Raw genomic sequence first — 19,649 nt, 5'->3', positions numbered from 1 at the left:
TGTTAAGATGTGTTGTTACCCGTTTTTAACTTTCAGACTTTTTTTTTTGTTTTCTTTATTTATTTAAAGCAAGTTAATATCCACTTATATTTCCTTTGTGTCCCGAAAGGTTGAGGAAAAAATCAAGCAGACACACCGAAAGTATTTGTTGCAGGAACAGTTAAAGATCATCAAAAAGGAGCTAGGCCTGGAGAAAGAGGACAAAGATGCTATTGAAGAGAAGTTCCGTGAGCGTCTTAAGGAAATGACTGTTCCCAAACATGTCATGGAGGTTATTGATGAGGAGCTCAGCAAACTGGGGCTCTTGGATAACCACTCCTCTGAATTTAGGTGAGACTGATTGGTAACTTTTATTCGACAGCTGTTTCAGAGGGTAGAGAAGTCTGTCCGGTATCTTGTAAAATACAATGTAGCAGAGATCTTTTATTTCATTTTTTTTTTCCTGAAAGAAGTTGCAATTATACAAAATCTAATAATACCTTTGAATGTAGTTATGTTTTTATGTGAGGAGAACAGTCAATTTCAGGGTTCTAATAGACTTCACATGCTATTCTGTGCCACTTGCCATCCATACAGTGTTACCCGGAATTACCTAGACTGGTTAACGTCCATTCCTTGGGGCAAGTACAGTCAGGAGAACTTGGATCTACGTAGAGCAGAAGATGTTCTGGAGGAAGATCATTATGGCATGGAGGATGTGAAGAAACGAATCCTGGTACAGTGTATTTCAACATGGGAGTTAAAGGGATATTAATATTAAACATAAAAAAAAACATCTTTATATAGATAAAGCAACTACCCGCACAGCACTATTCCCTAAAAAGGCAATTCAGTTTAAAATAATATAATACACATACCCAAGCCCACTGAATTTGATCACTTGGATAAGGCTCTCAGCTACAATGTAAATATGAGAGTAGCAGAGTTAAAGGGACTTGATACCCAAATGTTGAAGCACTTCTGACTAGAAAAAGATCAGAATTTCCTAAGTATTCACAGCCCACTGTAAACGGACTTTAAGCAGCCAATCAGGATGCTAGTCCCAGGACTTGCAAGGGAGTGTGTGAAATTCAGTGAAATCTTATGAGATCACAGCAAACCAAATCATGACCTCAGCACTGCTGATGTTGATTGGCTGTTGTGTTTTTTTCCCAACTTGTAGCTGGACAGTAACTGAAGTATAACTGTTCACTGAGCACTTTCTCTGGTGAACTGAAGAAATATTGAAGTAAAATATCTTCCAATTTTACATAGAGATCTTCATGTGACAGCTTTTTACAGTTATGCTGCATTACTTGCAAGTAATTTAGCTCATGAGTATTATGTCCCTTTAACACAGCAGACTGCACAGTATAGATGTATACAGCTCTAAGGGGGTGATTTATCAAGCCCTTTCAGCAGGCTTCGCCTTCCTACGACTGCAGGTTCTCACAAGAGAACCTGCACACCGTATTTAACAAGCAGCTGTCATCAGACCGCTGCTTCCCTACCCTTTCACCACCTCTTAGGTGGCAAATTTCAATTTCCACTGTCTAGTCTGACTGAGAAGATTGACAGCTCCTGCCCACGCGTGATTGGCTGTGCGCGGGCAGGTTGCGGGATTGCACGCAAGCGCAAAATATAGCTCACGTGCAATGCTGAATTCCACCAGGGGAATTCAGGCCACCAAAGGCGGCGGACATGTTCGCGTCAGCTTGATAAGTCCCCGCCCTTAGTCTATTCTCAGAGTTGTTGGGAAAGCATTTTGTTTTGTTAGACAATGTAGTCATCTTGTAGTGATTTTTTTTTTTTTTTTTGTCTCATTTCAAAATGTATTTTTTTTTTTTTTCTAAGTCATTTTTTTGTCATACTTGTGGAGATGTGTCCACTAGTAAAGCAAAGTGCAATCAGTAACGTCAAAATTAAACTTTCAGGATTGGTGCAATTGTAAACTTTCCAATTTACTTCTATTATCCAATTTGCTATGTTCTCTTGTTATCCTTTGTTGAAAACCCTACCTATTTAGGCTCAAAAGCAGCGATGTTCCAGTGGAAGGTGGCTGCACATATATACCTGTTGTTATTGGCAAAACCTATGTGTTCAGCTTGCTCGCTCCCAGTAGTGCATTGCTGCTCCTTCAAAAAGGATAACAAGACAATAAAGAAAATTTGATAATTGAAGTAAATTGGAAAGTTGTTTAAAGTTCTATCTGAATCATGAAAGAAACATTTTGGGTTTCATGTCCCTTTAACTGCATGGGATGCATAAATGCTTTAGTAATTCCCTGCTTGTTACATCTAACCCAACAGCTTATGTGGGACATTCACGTATAAAATGAAAATGCATTTTATTATTTTCACTATTGGCTTGTATATACCTATGTACTTAAACCTCTGCAAAATTATTAAATGCATAGTTAAAGTCAGCTCCAGAGCAGCAATGAGAACTAGATGAATGCATCTATTGAGCAAATGAAGAGGCATAGGTGTGTAGCTGTTAGTCACCAACTAGCGGCCAGTGGTGCATGGCAGCCCCATAGCCATTCTAGATATGCTTTTTTTAACAAAGGATACCAAAAAATTGAAGTCAATTTAATAATAGAAGTGAATTGAAAAGTCTCTTAAAGCTGCTTTCTCTGTCTGAACAATGAAAGTTTTTTGTTTTTTTTTACGGACTGTCATGCCCCTTTAACTTGCACAGTGGTCCAGACATACTTCATGCAAGCATACAAGCTGTATGTTTTCTTTTAACTAACACCAGCAGAAGAGTTTTGTTCGTTATAGATCCTTTTTTTCCCCCACAAAAATATGGTAAACAAATAGCCTCATTCTGGGGAAACCATAGAAACAACCATTGCTGATGAAAACAAACTTGTTAACAAAATATCAGGACTACATCACAAACGTCTTTAAAAGTGATAACAGCTGGATCCCCAAACAAATGTGTAAGCACCAAATGGGAATGTAAAAAATAAACAGTTTAGAATTAAATAAGTACTGGCTCATGCATGGAATTGTAATCAGTCTAAAAGCAAACTGGACGCATTTAAACACTTTGGCTGCAGAGTAAACTTTATACTTTAAGACACGTGCTAGTGTCATCCTCCTTCAGGGTGGCTCATCGCTCATGCAGAACATATTATTCTCTACTTATTTTTATTATATTTTTTCATTATGTTTGTAGCAAAGGATATTAAACTTAAAGGGACATGATACCCAAATGTTAAAACACTTGAAAGTGATGTGGCATAGCTGTAAAAAGCTGACTAGAAAATATCACCTGATCATCTCTATGTAAAAGAGGAAGATATTTTACCTCAAAATGTCCTAAGTATTCACACACCATTGTAAAGGTCTTTAAGCAGCAAATCAGTATGCCTGTCCCGGGACTTGAAAGGGAGCGCACTCATGTTTTTTCCCTATTCAGTTTAAGGAAGTTTACTATGAAATCTCATGAGATCACAGTAAAAGAGTTCATGACCTCAGCACTGTTGATGCCGATTGGCTGCTGTTCTTTTCTTCCTTCCTTTACTATAAATATATATATATATATATATATATATATATATATATATATATATATATATATATATATATATATATATATATATATATATATATATATATATATACACACACCTGCAGCTGGGCAGTAACTGAAATAACTTTTTACAGAACACTTACTCTGGTGAGCTGAGGAAATTGTGAGGTAAAATATCTTCCTTTTTTGCATAGAACTTTTTACAGTTATGCTGCATCACTTTCAAGTTATTTAGCATATGAGTATTATGTCCCTTTAATGACAAAATAGCGCATATGCGGTAACATTATGGGGGGTTTCCATTAAGAAAGGTTTAACTAAAGCTGTTCAAACTGATTTAAAATCAAATGCATGCTTTTACACAATTGATCTTTATAAAGAGGTTACTCTCTTGCTGTTAAAAAGACATGAAACCCAATTTTTTCCTTTAATGATTCAGACAGATCATGCAATTTTAAAAAGTTACTACTCCACTAAATGTTAGATAGGGAGAAGGCGAAATTTTGTATTTGTCCTCTGCAATTTATTACCCGCCAGGGACTAGTTTATGGTAGTCAGAGGTTAAAGGGACAGTATACAATTTTCATTTAACTGCATGTAATATACACTACTATAAAGAATAATATGCCCAGATACTGATCTAAAAATCCAGTATAAAACCCTTTAAAAACTTACTTAGAAGATCCCAGTTTAGCTCTGTTGAAAAGGATAGCTGGAACACCCACTGCAAGTGGTTCTATAGCAAAAAAGCAGACACTCTTTACACAAACAGGAGCAAGCTGGTGTAGGTATACATCAGCCCGGAGGCAGAACTTTTCTTTACTTTCTGCGATGAGATTTTTTTTTAGTGAAAATTTTTCTGCAGGTCATTTTTAAATAAAATTCAATTTTAAATTAGACAGTTACACTAAGGCACCAGTTCAATTCCAGTGTGTTGGTTAACTGAAGAATAAAGCAATTTTGAATGATTTATATATAGTGCAGTAGTTGAAAATTGCATTGCAAATTAGCTGCATACAACAAAAGAAATTTTAATAAATCTGTTTCCTTTTCTCCTGGTCTAACATAGAAATGTAGTAATAAAAAGATGCAGTGCTCTTACATTTAGAATAAACAGACTGGGAAATATCTGAGAGCCAGTCAACAAGCAATGTGCTGCTGCTTTGCAGCGCTACTGCATATTTGACTGCTCACTTCAAACAGCACTTTGCCCTGGATGCACTGTGTTAAGGAAAATTGACACAGTGCAGCCAGAGCACAGCTCTGTTTGAAGAGAACTGTCTAATGTGGAGCAGCACTACAAAGTTAAAGCGCTAACAGTTCCTGCATGTGTCCTGTTCTTTCTGCAGACATGCTGCATTTTCTGCGATGACATCTCACATCACTGTATGTTCTGCCTTGGGGTACATCGGTATTCTCCTAAAACTTTGGGGCTTGGTTAGGAGTCTGAAAATCAGAGCAATGTTATTTAAATAAAATCAAAACTATACATTAAAAAAAAAACTGTATAGGCTATATAAATGGATCATCTACAAAACATTTATGCAAAGAAAAATGTAGTATATAATGTCCCTTTTAAAAGACTACTAGTCCACCAATGTTAAAGGCACAGTCTTGTCAAAGAAACTTTCATGATTCAGATAGGGAATGCAATTTTAAACAATTTACTTTTATCAAATTTGCTTTGTTCTCTTGGTAAGCTAAACCTAGGTAGACTCATATACTAATTTTGACGGCCACCTCTTATCTCAGTGCATTTTGATAGTTTTTCTACAGCTACAGTGCCCTATGCTAGTTCCTGTGTGCCATATAGATAACATTGTGTTTACTTGCATTGAGTTACCTAGGAGTCAGCACTAATTGGCTAAAATGCAAGTTTGTCAAAAGAACTGAAATAAGGAGGCAGTCTGCAGAGGCTTTGATACAAGATAATCAGAGGGGTAAAAAGCATATTAATATAACCATGTTGGTTATTCAAACCTGGGGAATGGGTAATAAAGGGGTTATCTATCTTTTTAAACAATAAAAATTCTGGAGTAGACTGTCCCTTTAAATATCCGCACATACAATTGCACTCTATCAATTTAACACACCAAACAACTTTTATTACATGACGTTTCGGGGCATTCACTCGTTCCTCAGATATATATAATACGGGTCAATCAATTGTATGCATTATGCATAAATCATAAAGACCCAAATGTGTAATATTTGAACTTTAAAAGGTGTTTCTGTACTTTTTAAAAAAGCCATTTCATATTGCAAACTTATTACATATTGTACGCTCTATCTGTGTCAAAGTTTAATTTTGACTCCCATGTCCCTTTTAAGGGTACGGTAGGTGTGCAACTTTCAATTATATGCTGAGTTAATGATACAGTTATGCTACGTTTGTATAAGTATTCATGTTTTATGATTCCTCGATTTACATAATGAAATAACAGCCACTTTGTAACACATTTTTTTTTATCTTCTTTGAAGAAAAAAAAAAGCACACCTTAAATCTGTCCACTTGACCACTAAGGGGTCGATTTATCAAAGGCTTCGCCCCCCCCCCCCCCCCCCCCCCCGACTTCAGGTTCTCACAAGGTGAGCTCCTGTCTGCATGTGCTTGGCTGTTTGCGGGCAGGGGCCGGCGTTGCACAAGAGCGCAAAATTGTGTTCTTGTGCAATGTTGAATTCCAGCATCGGAATTCAGCCCGCCAGTGGCGAACTGCGTCTGACAGCGACGCATATGTATGCGTTAGCTTGATATGTCTACCCGATGCATATGTCTGCCGTAGCTTGATAAATCTACCCCATAGTAAAAAAAAAACCTTGACTTCTATAATATACCTCACCATATAGCTGACATTTTTTATCTATTTATTTATGTGTGTATAGAGTGTGGTTTTAGGATAAAAAAGTGCTAATTTTGACCACATTGTCGACAGGAGTTCATAGCTGTGAGCCAGTTACGTGGAAGCACCCAAGGCAAGATCCTCTGTTTCTATGGCCCCCCTGGTGTGGGGAAGACCAGTATTGCTCGTTCTATTGCTCATGCCCTAAACAGGGAATACTTTCGCTTCAGTGTGGGAGGTATGACAGATGTTGCAGAGATCAAAGGTCACAGGTAATTAACCCATATAATACACAAAAAAGATGTTCTGACTGTGACATGCTTGTTGTTGAACCAACGTGTTTGTGTTTGACAATATATTGTTTTATTAACACTCTACCTGTTTCTATGGACCAGTAAAATACACTTGTTAGAGATAATAAATGATCAGTGATAAAGCTATTGGGATGTTGATACTATACAAACACATACTATTGTCAGAGTTTTAATTCTCTGTTTCAGTTGTAACTTAAAGGGACATAAAACCCCCCAAAAATATTTCATGAGTCAGATCTTATTTTAAACAAATTTCCAATTTACTTCTTTTATCCAATTAACTTCATTATCTTGGTATCCTTTATTGAATGAACAGCTATGCACTACTGGGAGCTATCTGATGACATCTGGTGAACCAATAAAAAGAGGCATTTTTGTGCAGCCACCAATCAGCAGCTAGCTCCCAGTAATGCATTGCTGCTCCTGAGCCTACCTAGATATGCATTTCAACAAAACATAAAGAATTATGCAATTTGGATAATAGAAGCAAATCGGAAAATCACATTTCCAGCTTAATGGGAGGAGAGTCCACTGCTTCATTTATTACTTGTGGGAATTAAGAACCTGGCCACCAGGAGGAGGCAAAGACACCCCAGCAAAAAGGCTTAAATACCTCCCCCACTTCCCTCATCCCCCAGTCATTCTTTGCCTTTTGTCACAGGAGGTTAGCAGAGAAGTGTCGGAAGATTCGGAGTAGTCTCTTATGGAGGGTCGTACTCTTCAAAATGGGACTGGAGTTTTAAGTAGTCCTGTCAGTCTCTCAGTGAGAGCATGGGTGAATGTTAGAGTCCGGAGATGCAGGGAGAATCTTTCTGTGAAACCATCCAGACTCAGTTTAACAGCTCCATTAGCAATCGGCATTAACTAGTTTCGCTGCCTGTTTTTCTTCTCTCTAGTCCATGTCAGGAGCAATGCTACTACCCTGTCATTTTTTAAGGGCCGTGTTCCTGTTCCACGGCGTTGATTCTGGTAAGATCGTTTCATTTATATACATATTTGATAACGCATGAAGACAGGGTCACAGTGTGGTTCCTTTTATCTTTATAGAGTTTAAGGTAATACCCTCAGAAGGGGGCTGTTGAACAAGGGGAATATTATGCATAATATTATTTATTGTGTTTGCTACTGCATTTGTGTGAGATGAGGCTCTTGTCAGTGTGGAACACAGTTCATAGAGAGAAATTGAGGCAGGCTTTTTTGGCTCGTCGTCCTCTCAAGTGCAGGGGCGGTCCTGCATGGCATGCCATGTGACCGGGTGTGGCCCCTAGAACTTCCTCTTTCTCGACCTGCGTTCGGAGGAGACGAAAGCTGTTTCTTGTAGTCCGGGTCATAGGAGGTGGTGAGTGCCCCGGCCATTGGGATATAAAGGTGCCATTTATTTTTTTATCAAGTCCGTAATAAAGGCGCAAGCTATGGAGGACTTTGATATGTTAGAGGATACTCCCTCTTTTTCTAAACCCATTAACTGTGTATATTGAGGAGGATCCAGGCGAACCGCCAATGTAACTATGTTCCACATGCTTTGACAATATTACTATTTCCAAATAAAATATTTAGTACGACTGAGCCGTCCACCTCTGAGGGTTCTCCGCCCCACGAGGTGCGTTCCCTGCATTCATCTCCGATTACACAAGCAGTTCCCCAGGGCACTACTAATCCTCCTGCGGGAGGGGCCCTTTGACCTCCAGACTTCGCCAATCAATTAGAGACGGCGGTTTCTGCGGCCATAAATGCGATGCCTCTCCCTACTAAGCGCAAGCGGAAGGTACTGCACTGCTATCCGTCTCCGGGTCTTCAACTCCACTGGATGTCTCAAACAGATTATCAGCTGAGGAGGATAACTCCGAATTATCAGAGGAACGGAATCGGCTACTTCTAGGCCTCCGTCTGTGGAGGAGCCTGATTTTAAGTTTAAGATGGAGCATTTGCGCTATCTGCTAAAAGAGGCACTTGCTACGTTGGAGGTCCAGATCCGAAACTACCGGAGGAACCTTCAATTTCTAAACTTGATAGAGTCTACGAGGACAGGGTAGTGCCCCAGGCATTCCCGGTTCCAGTCAAAATGGCTAACATTATTAAGAATGAATTGGAGAAACTTGGATCCTCCTTTTCCCCCCTCTTCTTCTTTTTAAAAAGCTTTTCCCCGTGCCAGAAGCGCAGCTTGATCTGTGGCGAACTGTCCCTACGGTGGATGGTGCTATCTCCACACTAGTTAAGAGAATGACTATTCCACTAGAGGATAGCTCCTGGTTCAAGGAACCCATGGATAAAAAGATGGAGTCCATGTTGCACAATATGTTCCAACTCACTGGGTTTGTTTTTCAGCCGGCGGCGGCAGTCGCCGCAGTGGCAGGTGTGGTCACTTCTAAATCTTGTTTGCTTTCCCTCTCTTTAAAGGGAAAGGTTCTGTTTGGCCTGTGCCTGGATTCTATTATCTCTACGGTCACGGGTAGTAAGGGTGCCTTCTTGTCTCAGGATAAGAGGGCTAAACCAAAAGAATCTACTTTTCGTCCCTTTGGTGTGGACAAGTCTCAGCGCCAGTAGCCTGCCGCTAAGTCGGAGCAATCCAAGGGATCTTGGAAGCCAGCTAACTCTTGGAGCAAGTCCAAGCAGAACAAGAAGCCTGAGGAATCCAAGTCGGCATGAAGGGGCGGCCCCCGTCATCGGATCATGTAGGGGGCAGACTATCTCTTTTTGCGGAGGCCTGGAGAAGAGACGTTATAGACCCTTGGGTTTTGGAGGTCGTATCCCAGGGTTACAGGATAGATTTCAAGTCTTATCCGCCCAGAGGCAGATTCTTCCTGTCAAACATATCTTCAAGACCAGAGGTCTGGGGTGTGTGAAGGATCTCTCATCTCTTGGAGTAATTGTCCCAGGTTCCTCTGGCAGAAGGAGGTCTGGGCTATTGGGAGGGCAGGTTTCATCCAATTCTGGACCTCAAGGCCTTAAACAAGTTCTTGTCATTCCCATCGTTCAAGATGGAGACGATCAGGTCCATTTTACCCTGGTACAAGAGGGGCAATTCATCACTATATACCTGAAGGATGCCTACCTTCACGTTCCAATCCACAGGGATCACTTCAAGTTTCTAAGGTTCGTCTCCCTGGACCAGCTTGTGGTCCTTCCATTTGGTCTGGCGACTGCCCCAAGAGTCTTCACAAAGGTTCTGGGAGTTCTACTCGCAGTAGCGAGAGCCAGAGGAATTGCAGTAACACCTTATCTGGATGATATCCTGGTCCAGGCTCTATCTTACAGTCTTGCGGAGAATCACTCGAGAGCTCTTCTCCTCCTTCAATCTCACGAGTGGAAGATAAACAAAGGAAAGAGTTCATTGGTCCCCAGCAACAGGGTGGAATTTCTGGGTACAATAATAGATTCTTCAGCCATGAAGATATTCTTGACAGATCGGAGACGTTGCAAGCTTGCGTCCAACTGTCTAGCTCTTCAGACATCTTCCAGAACATCTGTGGCCAGGTGTATGGAGGTGATTGGACTCGTGGTACCCAGCATAGATGTTGTTCCATTTAAGACCTCTTCAGCTGTGCATGTTGAGACAATGGAACGGCGTTCATTCAGATCTGTCCTAACAGATATCTCCAGTCCAGTGAGGGAGTCCCTATCTTGGTGGACTCGACCGGGACTGTTGTATCAGGGGACATCCTTTTTGATTGTGACCACGGATGCAAGTCTATCAGGATGGGGAGCTGTTTGGGGTGCCAGAAGGGCACAGGGCAGATGGAGTCGAGTCTACAAATAAATATTTTGGAACTTTGAGTGATATTCAACGCTCTTGAACTCAACGGCTTGGTCCCTTCTGATGTAGTCCCGATTCTTCAGATTCCAATCAGACAACATTACCTTGGTGGCTAACATAAACCATCGGGGGGAACGAAAAGCTCCCTAGCCATGAGGGAAGTATCTTGGATTCTGGACTGGGCAGAGACTCACAATTGTTTGCTCTCAGCGATCCACATTCCGGGTGTGGACAACTGGGAAGCGTTTTTTTGAGCAGACAGACGTTTCATCCAAGGGAATGGTCCCTCCACCCTGAGATGTTCACGGAGATCTGCAACAGATGGGGGACACCGGAGATAGATCTCATGGCGTCCAGACTCAATTGCAAGCTACCCAGATACGGGTCACGATCCAGGAATCCCCAGGCGGAACTGATAGATGCTTTGGCGGTACCCTGGGACTTCAGCCTAATTTACATATTTCCACCGTTACCTCTTCTACCTCGGGTAGTGGCCCGCATCAAGCAGGAGCAAGCTTCGGCTATTCTGATTGCTCCGTCGTGACCGTGGAGGATGTGGTTTGCGGATCTGTTGGCGATGTAGTCATCTCCGACGTGGAAGTTACCTTGTCGCAGGGATATGCTGGTTCAAGGTCCTTTTCTACATCAAAATCTCGATTCTCTGAGGCTGACTACGTGGAGATTGAACGACTAGTCTAAGCCAAGAGAGGATTTTCGGAAAAAGTGATTGACACTCTCGTTCAGGCCAGGAAGCTGGTCACTCAATGCATCTACCACAAGGTGTGGAGGACCTACTTGCCCTGGTGTGAGGAACGAGGATACCCATGGCACAAAGTCAGGGTATCCAGGATTTTGGCCTTTCTCTGGAACGGTCTGGCTAAGGGTCTTGCCGCTATTTCCCTGAGGGGACAGATCTCGGCTTTATCTGAACTGTTGCATAAGAAGCTCGCTGAGCTTCCTGATATTCCGTTCTTTGTTCAGGCGCTGGTTAGAATCAGGCCTGTCTTCAGGAACCCGGCTCCTCTTTGGAGCTTAAACTTGGTTCTTAAGGTTTTACAGAGGGCTCCGTTTGAGCCTATGCATGCTCTTGAAATTAAGGTTCTTTCATGGAAAGTCCTATTATTACTGACTATTGCATCGGCACGCAGAGCCTCTGAATTGGCGGCCTTGCAATGTGAGCCTCCCTACTTGGTGTTTCATGCTGATAAGTCTGTTCTTCGCACTGGATTGGGTTTCCTTGCTGATTCGTAACATCAATCGGGATAAAGTAGTTCCTTCTTTGTGTCCTAACCTTTCTTCTTTGAAGGAGAGGTTACTTTATAATCTGGATGTTGTTTGGGCTTTGAAGTTTTATCTTCAAGCCACGGAGTTCAGACAGACTTCGTCTTTATTTGTTGTGTATTCGTGGTAGCGCAGGGGGCAAAGGGCCTCTGCTACCTCTCTATCTTTTTGGTTGAGGAGTATGATCCGTCTGGCATATGAGACAGCGGGACACAAGCCTCCTCAGAGGATTACGGCTCACTCAACTAGAGCTGTGGCCTCTTTGGGCCTTTAAGAATGAGGCTTCTATGGAGCAGATTTGTAAGCCAGCCACTTAGTCTTCCTTGCATACTTTTGCAAAATTTTATTAATTTTGACGTTTTTGCTTCGGCGGAAGCAGCTTTTGGGAGAGAGGTTCTGCAGGCTGTGGTGCCCTCAGTATAGGGTCTGCCTCCTTTTACCCTCCCGTTTTTTTCATTCAGTGTCCTCTAGAGCAGAGGTCGCCAACCTTTTGGACCTCAGGGACCACTAAACTCACAATTTTAAATCCCATGGAGCACTAACATTTTTTTTTATTATTTAAAGGTACAAACCTGTATAATGTACAGTATATGTATGTGTGTGTGTATATATGTATGTATATATATATATATATATATATATATATATATATATATATACATATACACACACAAATATTGTACATAACTAGTATAACCATAGCTAAGTTTACATTATGGGGCATATTTATCAAGCTCCGTGGAGCTTGAGGTCCCTTTTTTCCTGTGAGCCTTCAGGCTCGCCAGAAACAGAAGTTATGAAGCAGCGGTCTAAAGACGAATACAATCGGGTTGATTGACACCCCTTCTAGCTGCTGATTGACCGTGAATCTGCAGGGGGCGGCATTGCACCAGCAGTTCACAAGAACTGCTGGTGCAATGATAAATGGCGATAGCGTATTCTGTCAGCATTTATCGATGTGCAGCGGACATGATACGTACGCTACTTCGTATTATGTCCGCTCGCACATTGTTAAATATGCTCCTATGTATATATTTACACATTTTTCAGAATTATTTTTTGGAATTGACAGAACTGAGAGAATACTTCCAAATGACAGATGAAGGGTGAGTGACAACTTTTGAGCTGGAAACAGAGAGGCAGAAAGTGGGGGGGAAAAGATTTATGTTTAAAAGGACCACAAGACTTCCAAGTCACCTCCCCAGTTAGGAATTATTCAAAACTTATTCTGATCATGGACAGACATTAGAGTCATAAATTATGTTTATATCAGAAAACTCTCAATAAGGATGTGAGCTAACCATGACTGATGTTACTGGCAATTACTATTATACTGGTGGGATATGGCTCATCTGCTGGATGGCAATTACTGGAATTCAGGTGGAATGGCTTTGAGTGCAGAAAAATTATAAGAATTAAAAAATAATTTATATTTAATTTAAAAAAAAAGAAGATGGAGGGGAGGAAGACAAACAGTGATGTAAATCCATCTGAAGAAATAAGGAAAAATACTACAAAGAGACAGGTAAAGGGAAGAAAATAAATGAAATATGAGAAAAAAATTTTTTTAAGATTTTCTTCTTTTTATATACTTTAATTCCACTATTCCAAGCCAAGACTATACCAACCTCTGCTAGCTTTAGAATGGAATCATCTTCCTCTGAGAAGCGCCGGATGGGAGGAGTTTAAAATACAATCAAGCTACGCAAGTTGCACAGTACTACGCAACGTGTATAGGGAGATGGTAATTTTACTCCTCCTCCGTTGGTTTTCACTGATGTCCAGCCAGACACTGTAGGGAATTGCGGCACAACAGGGGTGACACGATCAGAGGAGATTAATTCCTGCTTGATGGTGTCAAGGACCACCAACATCTTCTCGTGGACCACCAGTGGTCCATGAACCACTGGTTGGCGACCGCTGCTCTAGAGCTTCGGTGTTTGTTCCCACAAGTAATGAATGAAGCAGTGGACTCCTCCCATTAAGATGGAAAACATAAATTATGCTTACCTGATAATTTCATTTCCATCTGTGGAAGGAGAATCCACTGCACCCGCCCGTTTCTCCGGTGGGCGGACCTAAATTTATTATTAACCTTCTTGCACCATTTATACCATGATATTTCTCCTACTGTTCCTTGTTCCCTTGGCAGAATGACTGGGGGATGAGGGAGTGGGGGAGGTATTTAAACCTTTGGCTGGGGTGTCTTTGCCTCCTCCTGGTGGCCAGGCTCTTAATTCCCACAAGTAATGAATGAAGCAGTGGACTCTCCTCCCACAGATGGAAATTAAATTATCAGGTAAGCATAATTTACGTTTTTCTGTCTGAATCATGAAAGAATAAAGTTTTGGATTTCATGTCCCTTTTAGTATTGAAATGTTCCGTTTAGGTAGGAAACAATAGGCAACAGCAGCTTCCCTTTAAGCATGAAACCATTTAAACAGATGCCTCATCTTACTTATACCTCATTATCTGTAGTAAAGAAAACTGACTAAATGCCGTAGTAATTTGCATGATTACATGAAATGACTTTTTTGGGGGTTTCTGTAGAAAAGATAAACTAAAGAATAAAAAAAAACATCAAGCGTGTTTACTAGGCAAAGCCATTTGTCAAACTGGTAAGATGTTACAAGCAGAAATCTGGATTCCATATGGGTTCAGGAAAAGAATGTTTTAATTTTTCATTCCCTGTGAGAGATTTATTGGGCAAATGATTACACTGGTCTATATTTGTATCCCTGTGTTGTATCTTTCTTCATCTGGATTTGTATATCCTGACTCACTATCACTGGTTATAAGATTAATGAAAAATGGAATATAGTTCAAACCTGATCTGTTTTAAATACTTTATCTGTCCCAGGTTTCATCAAATATTTTATAGTATGAGTTACTGTTAACGCTAACACATATGTGAATTGGAGTTCAGTATTCTAAAATTAAAATGTTACGTATTCTTTCTTTTTTCTTTCTGGGTAGGCGAACCTATGTTGGTGCTATGCCAGGAAAAATCATTCAGTGCCTAAAGAAGACAAAGACTGAGAACCCTCTGATACTTATTGATGAGGTAAAATGTGTTGTAAAACTTACCCTGATGATTATTTCTTCTGAGACCTTTAAGTGTTGGCATTTCAGATGGGTTTTCAGTGCTCAGAATAACAACACACACACATATATATATACATACTGTACATACAATACACGGAAGGGGACTGCACTCTCAGACCGGACCGGGTACACATCCCATTACCTTGTAACATGCTCAGCCCCGGGTGCTCACTGGCACTCACAGAAAGCTGTGCTGTCCCCAGAGTCACAGGCAGTGAACCCCAGACAGTTCTGGGTGCAAGAACCATAGGGAAGATTACAAAACAAATTAATACAGTACACAGAGAAAGTCCAGCACTCACTTGCATGCTCTCAGCTAAGATTAAAAGTAAAAATGGAAGGGTTAGTTACTGCATTTAGACAAATGGGACAAGCCCAGGTACCAGGTAAGTGAGTGCTGGACTTTTATATATATATATATATATATATATATATAATGTGTGTGTGTGTTACGGGTAAAGTCAGAAATCCGGGTAATCCTGACATTACCCAAGCGGCTGGGGGTAAAGCCTGATTTAATGTAATTCCCCCATCTACACTATTTCTTTCCTAAGATATGGAGAGTCCACAACGTAATTCCAATTACTAGTGGGAATATCACTCCTGGCCAGCAGGAGGAAGCAAAGAGCATCACAGCAAAGTTGTTAAGTGTCACTCCCCTACCCATAATCCCCAGTCATTCTCTTTGCCTCTGTGGTGAAGTTTGGTGTCTGAAAAAATTAATTCCTTTTTTGGGTAGTTTCCCTGCAAGCAAGGATTTGGGGTTTAGCTGAGTCCACGTTAATCTCTTCAGTAGAGTAGTGGTTGCTTTTAAGCAGTTAGGAAGTTGTGAGGTAGTCCTTACTTTGTTTTCTAACATATTGCTGCCCTAGCTATAGAAAGCCAGAGTGGGTTACTCTGTTCTTTTTCTATAGGTCTCTGTGAGGAGTATGTGTCCTCTCACACCTTGTAAGCTGTCGTCCTGCCTGACAGCTAGATTGCAGGTAAGTGCCTTTTTTGTCTTCTAGGTATTGGAGACTGTGCACTTAATAAAGTTTGAGCAGCAACTTTTTAGAAAATTGGGACGTTATATCCTTTGTTTAGGATATTTATTAGCAGGGTGCAGCACTGGGAAATGTGACGTAGAGACTGCTAAAGTTAAGCCTTTATTTGTATTTGTGGCTCATTTATGGGGATATGTTTTGTATATTTTAAACAACCCCACTTAGATATTTTTTTAGAGGGCTTGCAGCTGCATTTTCTTCTTTGAGCATGTTTTCAGTACGCGCGCTTTACATTTTTGCTGCGCATTTACTTTGGCCGGATGGTCATGTGACCCACTCTTCCGCTTTCAAATCTGGAGTAGCGTCTTTCTTTTTTTTTGGGGGGGGGGAATTCTTTTGCTCTATATGGATATGGATCAAGAATCAGTTGCTTATGACAAATGTCTATTATGCCTAGAGGCACAGATTTTTTTTTTTGTGTATGCAATTTTATGCTGCTTGCCTAGCTAGAACTATAGAGAGTAAAACTAAGATATTGCCCTTTGAGCCCAATGTCTCTCAGGATGATGCTGTTCAGGCAATGCCACAGCTTTCTCCTCAAACGCCCCAAGCCTCAATGGCGTCACATACAGTGCCCTGCAGTTCCTCTTAGCCTCCTGGAGGAGTTTATTTGCCTGCAGATTTTGCTGCACAGGTATCTTCTGCGGTATCTGCAGCATTATCTACTTTTTCTATACTGGAAAAACGCAAGAGGAAAATTAAAAATTCAGATAGTAAGGTTTCTGTTCCACCTACTGCTACGCAGGTTGCCCTCCCTCATAAGTCTGATGAGGAGGATATGTCAGTAGCCTCTGAGGGTGAAATCTCAGATTCGGACAGTATAATTTCTTAATCTGATACTGAAAAAGTTAACTTCAGATTTAAACTTGAACACCTTTGTGTACTGTTAAAGGAGGTATTAGCTACTTTGGACGACTCTGATATTTCTGTTGTTGTCAACCCTAAGAAGTCTAGTAAACTTAATAAATACTATGATGTTCCTTTCTCTGTGGAAGTGTTTCCTGTTCCAGACCGTGTGACAGATTATTTCACAGGAATGGGAGAGACCAGGGATTCCTTTCTCCCCATCTCCCATCTTTAAAAAGATGTTTCTTGTTGCTGACGTCATTAAAGATTCATGGCGCACGGTGCCTAAAGTAGAAGGGGCTATTTCTACTCTGGCTGAGAGAACTACGATCCATATAGAGGATAGTTGCTCCTTTTAAGGACCCCATGGACAAGAAGCTGGATGCTTATTTGAAAAAAGATGTATTTTCATCAAGGACTTCAATGGCAACCTGCAGTTTGTATTGCCACAGTAGCAAGTGCCGCATCTTATTGGTGCGACGCCTTGTCTGAATCAATTTTGGTAGAGACTTTGTTGGAGGAGATCCAGGATAGGATTATTTCTATTATTCCTTTATTTCTGATGCTAACATGCAAGTTATTAGACTGGGAGCCAAGATGTCTGGCCTCACTGTCCTAGCCCGCAGGGCGTTGTGGTTAAAATCTTGGTCAGCTGATGTTACCTCCAAGTCCAAGCTTCTGGCGCTTCCTTACAAGGGTAAAACCTTGTTTGGAACTAGTCTGGCAGAAATCATTTCTGATATTACGAGTGGAAATGGGTCTTTTCTACCACAAGACAAGAAGAACAGACTTAAAGGACGTCAAAGTGATTTTCATTCCTTTCGTAACTTCAAAGGAAAGTCTTTCTCTCCCTCTGCCAAGCAGGAACAGTCCAAGTCTTCTTGGAAACCCAATCAGTCTTGGAACAAGGGGAAGCAATCTTAAGAAACCCGCAGCGGAGTCTAAGTCAGAATGAAGGGTCTGCCCCTGGTCCAGGATTGAATCAAGTGGGTGGCAGACTTTCTCTGTTTTGTCAAGTATGGATACAAGATGTCCCAGATCCTTGGGCTGTGGACATAGTATCTCAGGGTTACAAAATAGAATTCATAACTTTCCTTCCCAGGGGTAGATTTCACCTCTCAAGATTATCTGCATTCCAGGTAAAAAGAGAGGCATTCGGATCGGTCTCAGAGGATAGATCTAGACTAGTCGACAAGAGACTCTCTCTCCCGTGGTGGCATTCTCAGGGCACATGCTTCCGGATACCTTTCTGGGTAATTGTGACCACGGACGCCAGCTTGCCAGTCTGGGACTGGTTAAAGGCGCAGGGTCTATGGACTTGTGAGGAGTCTTCTCTCCCCATAAACATCTTGGAGTTGAGAGCTATTTACAGTGCTTGGATGGCTTGGCTTCAGTTGTCCTTAGCCCGGTTTCTCAGGTTCCAGTTGGACATCATCACCTCAGTGGCCATGAAGGAGGTGGCACGGATTATTCAGTGGACGGAAGTTCACAATTGTTGTCCATCTGCAATCCACATTCCTGGAGTGGACAACTGGGATTTCCTGAGCAGACAGACATTTCATCCCGGGGAGTGGGCTCTCCATCCGGAGGTGTTCTCCAGGTTAACCCTCAAATGTGGGGTGCCAAAGTTGGATCTGATGGCGTCTCGGCAGAGCGCCAAACTTCCAAGGTACGGTCAAGAGATCCGCAAGCCACCCTGATAGATGCTCTGGCGGTTCCTTGGGATTTCGGTCTAGCATACCTGTTTCCTCCGTTTGCGCTTCTTCCACGAGTCATTGCTCGTATCAAACAGGAGAGAGCGTTGGTAATTCTAATAGCTCCTGCATGGCCTCGCAGGATCTAGTATGCAGATCTAGTGAAGATGTCATCTCTTCCACCTTGGAAGTTGCCTCTGAAGAAGGATCTTCTAACTCAGGGTCATTCCTCCATCCAAATCTTGTTTTTCTGATGCTGATTGCTTGGAGAATAAACTCTTAGTTCTGTCTAAACATGGATTTTCTGAGTCGGTCATTTAAACCATGATGCAGGCTCGCAAGCCTGTTACTCGAAAAATTTACCATACGGTATGGTGTAAATACCTTAATTGATGTGAATCAAAGGGCTACTCTTGGAGTAGAGTTAGGATTCCTATAATTTTGTTTTTTCTCCAGGAAGGTCTGGAGAAATGATTGTTAGTCAGTTCTCTGAAAGGCCAGATTTCTGCATTATCTATTTTGTTACACAAGCGTCTAGCGGATGTGCCAGATGTTCAATCTTTTTGTCAGGCCCTGGTCAGAATCAGACCTGTGTTTAAACCTGTTGCTCCTCCGTGGAGCCTTAATCTTGTTCTTAAAGTTCTGCAGCAAGCTTCGTTTGAGCCAATGCATTCCATAAATATTAAGTTGGTATCTTGGAAGGTTTTGTTTCTTATTGCTATTTCTTCTGCTCTGAGAGTCTCGGAACTCTCGGCTTTGCAGTGTGATTCGCCTTACCTTATCTTTCATGCGGATAAGGCGGTTCTTCATACGAAATTGGGGTTTCTTCCTAAAGTGATTTCGGATAGAAATATATTAATCAGGAAATTGTTGTTCCTTCTCTCTGTCCTAATCCTTCTTCTCATAAGGAACGTCTGTTGCACAACTTGGATGTTGTGCATGCTCTAAAATTCTACCTACAGGCGACTAAGGATTTCCACCAGTCTTCTGCCCTGTTTGTTTGTTTCTCAGGAAAGCGTAAAGGTCAGAAAGCTACTGCTACTTCTCTTTTCCTTCTGGTTGAGAATTATAATTCGTTTTGCAACTCCTGAGAGAATTACAGTTCATTCCACTAGGACTGTCTCCTCTTCTTGGGCTTTCAAAAATGAAGCTTCTGTGGAACAGATTTGCAAGGCTAACACTTGGTCCTCTATGCATACTTTTTCCAAATTCTACAAATGTGATACTTTTGCCTCGGCTTCCGTTGTGATAAA

General features: G+C 41.4%; 1 protein-coding gene across 2 annotated transcripts in view; it reads left to right on the top strand.

The window, feature by feature from the left end:
* LONP1 (lon peptidase 1, mitochondrial) overlaps positions 1 to 19,649 on the top strand; it is a 147,459-nt gene that overhangs the window by 49,525 nt on the left and 78,285 nt on the right. For both annotated transcript variants that reach the window (XM_053703032.1, XM_053703030.1), the window contains exons 8-11: positions 110 to 330; positions 577 to 715; positions 6,453 to 6,631; positions 14,685 to 14,772. In XM_053703032.1, the coding sequence (XP_053559007.1) occupies positions 110 to 330; positions 577 to 715; positions 6,453 to 6,631; positions 14,685 to 14,772 (627 nt within the window). The remainder of the gene's footprint in view (positions 1 to 109; positions 331 to 576; positions 716 to 6,452; positions 6,632 to 14,684; positions 14,773 to 19,649) is intronic.

This window comes from Bombina bombina, chromosome 2 (genome assembly GCF_027579735.1).
Source record: "Bombina bombina isolate aBomBom1 chromosome 2, aBomBom1.pri, whole genome shotgun sequence".
Classification (NCBI taxonomy): Eukaryota; Metazoa; Chordata; class Amphibia; order Anura; family Bombinatoridae; genus Bombina; species Bombina bombina.
The sequence above is the reverse complement of the archived record's forward strand: the minus strand, read 5'-3'. Positions and strand labels throughout refer to the sequence as shown.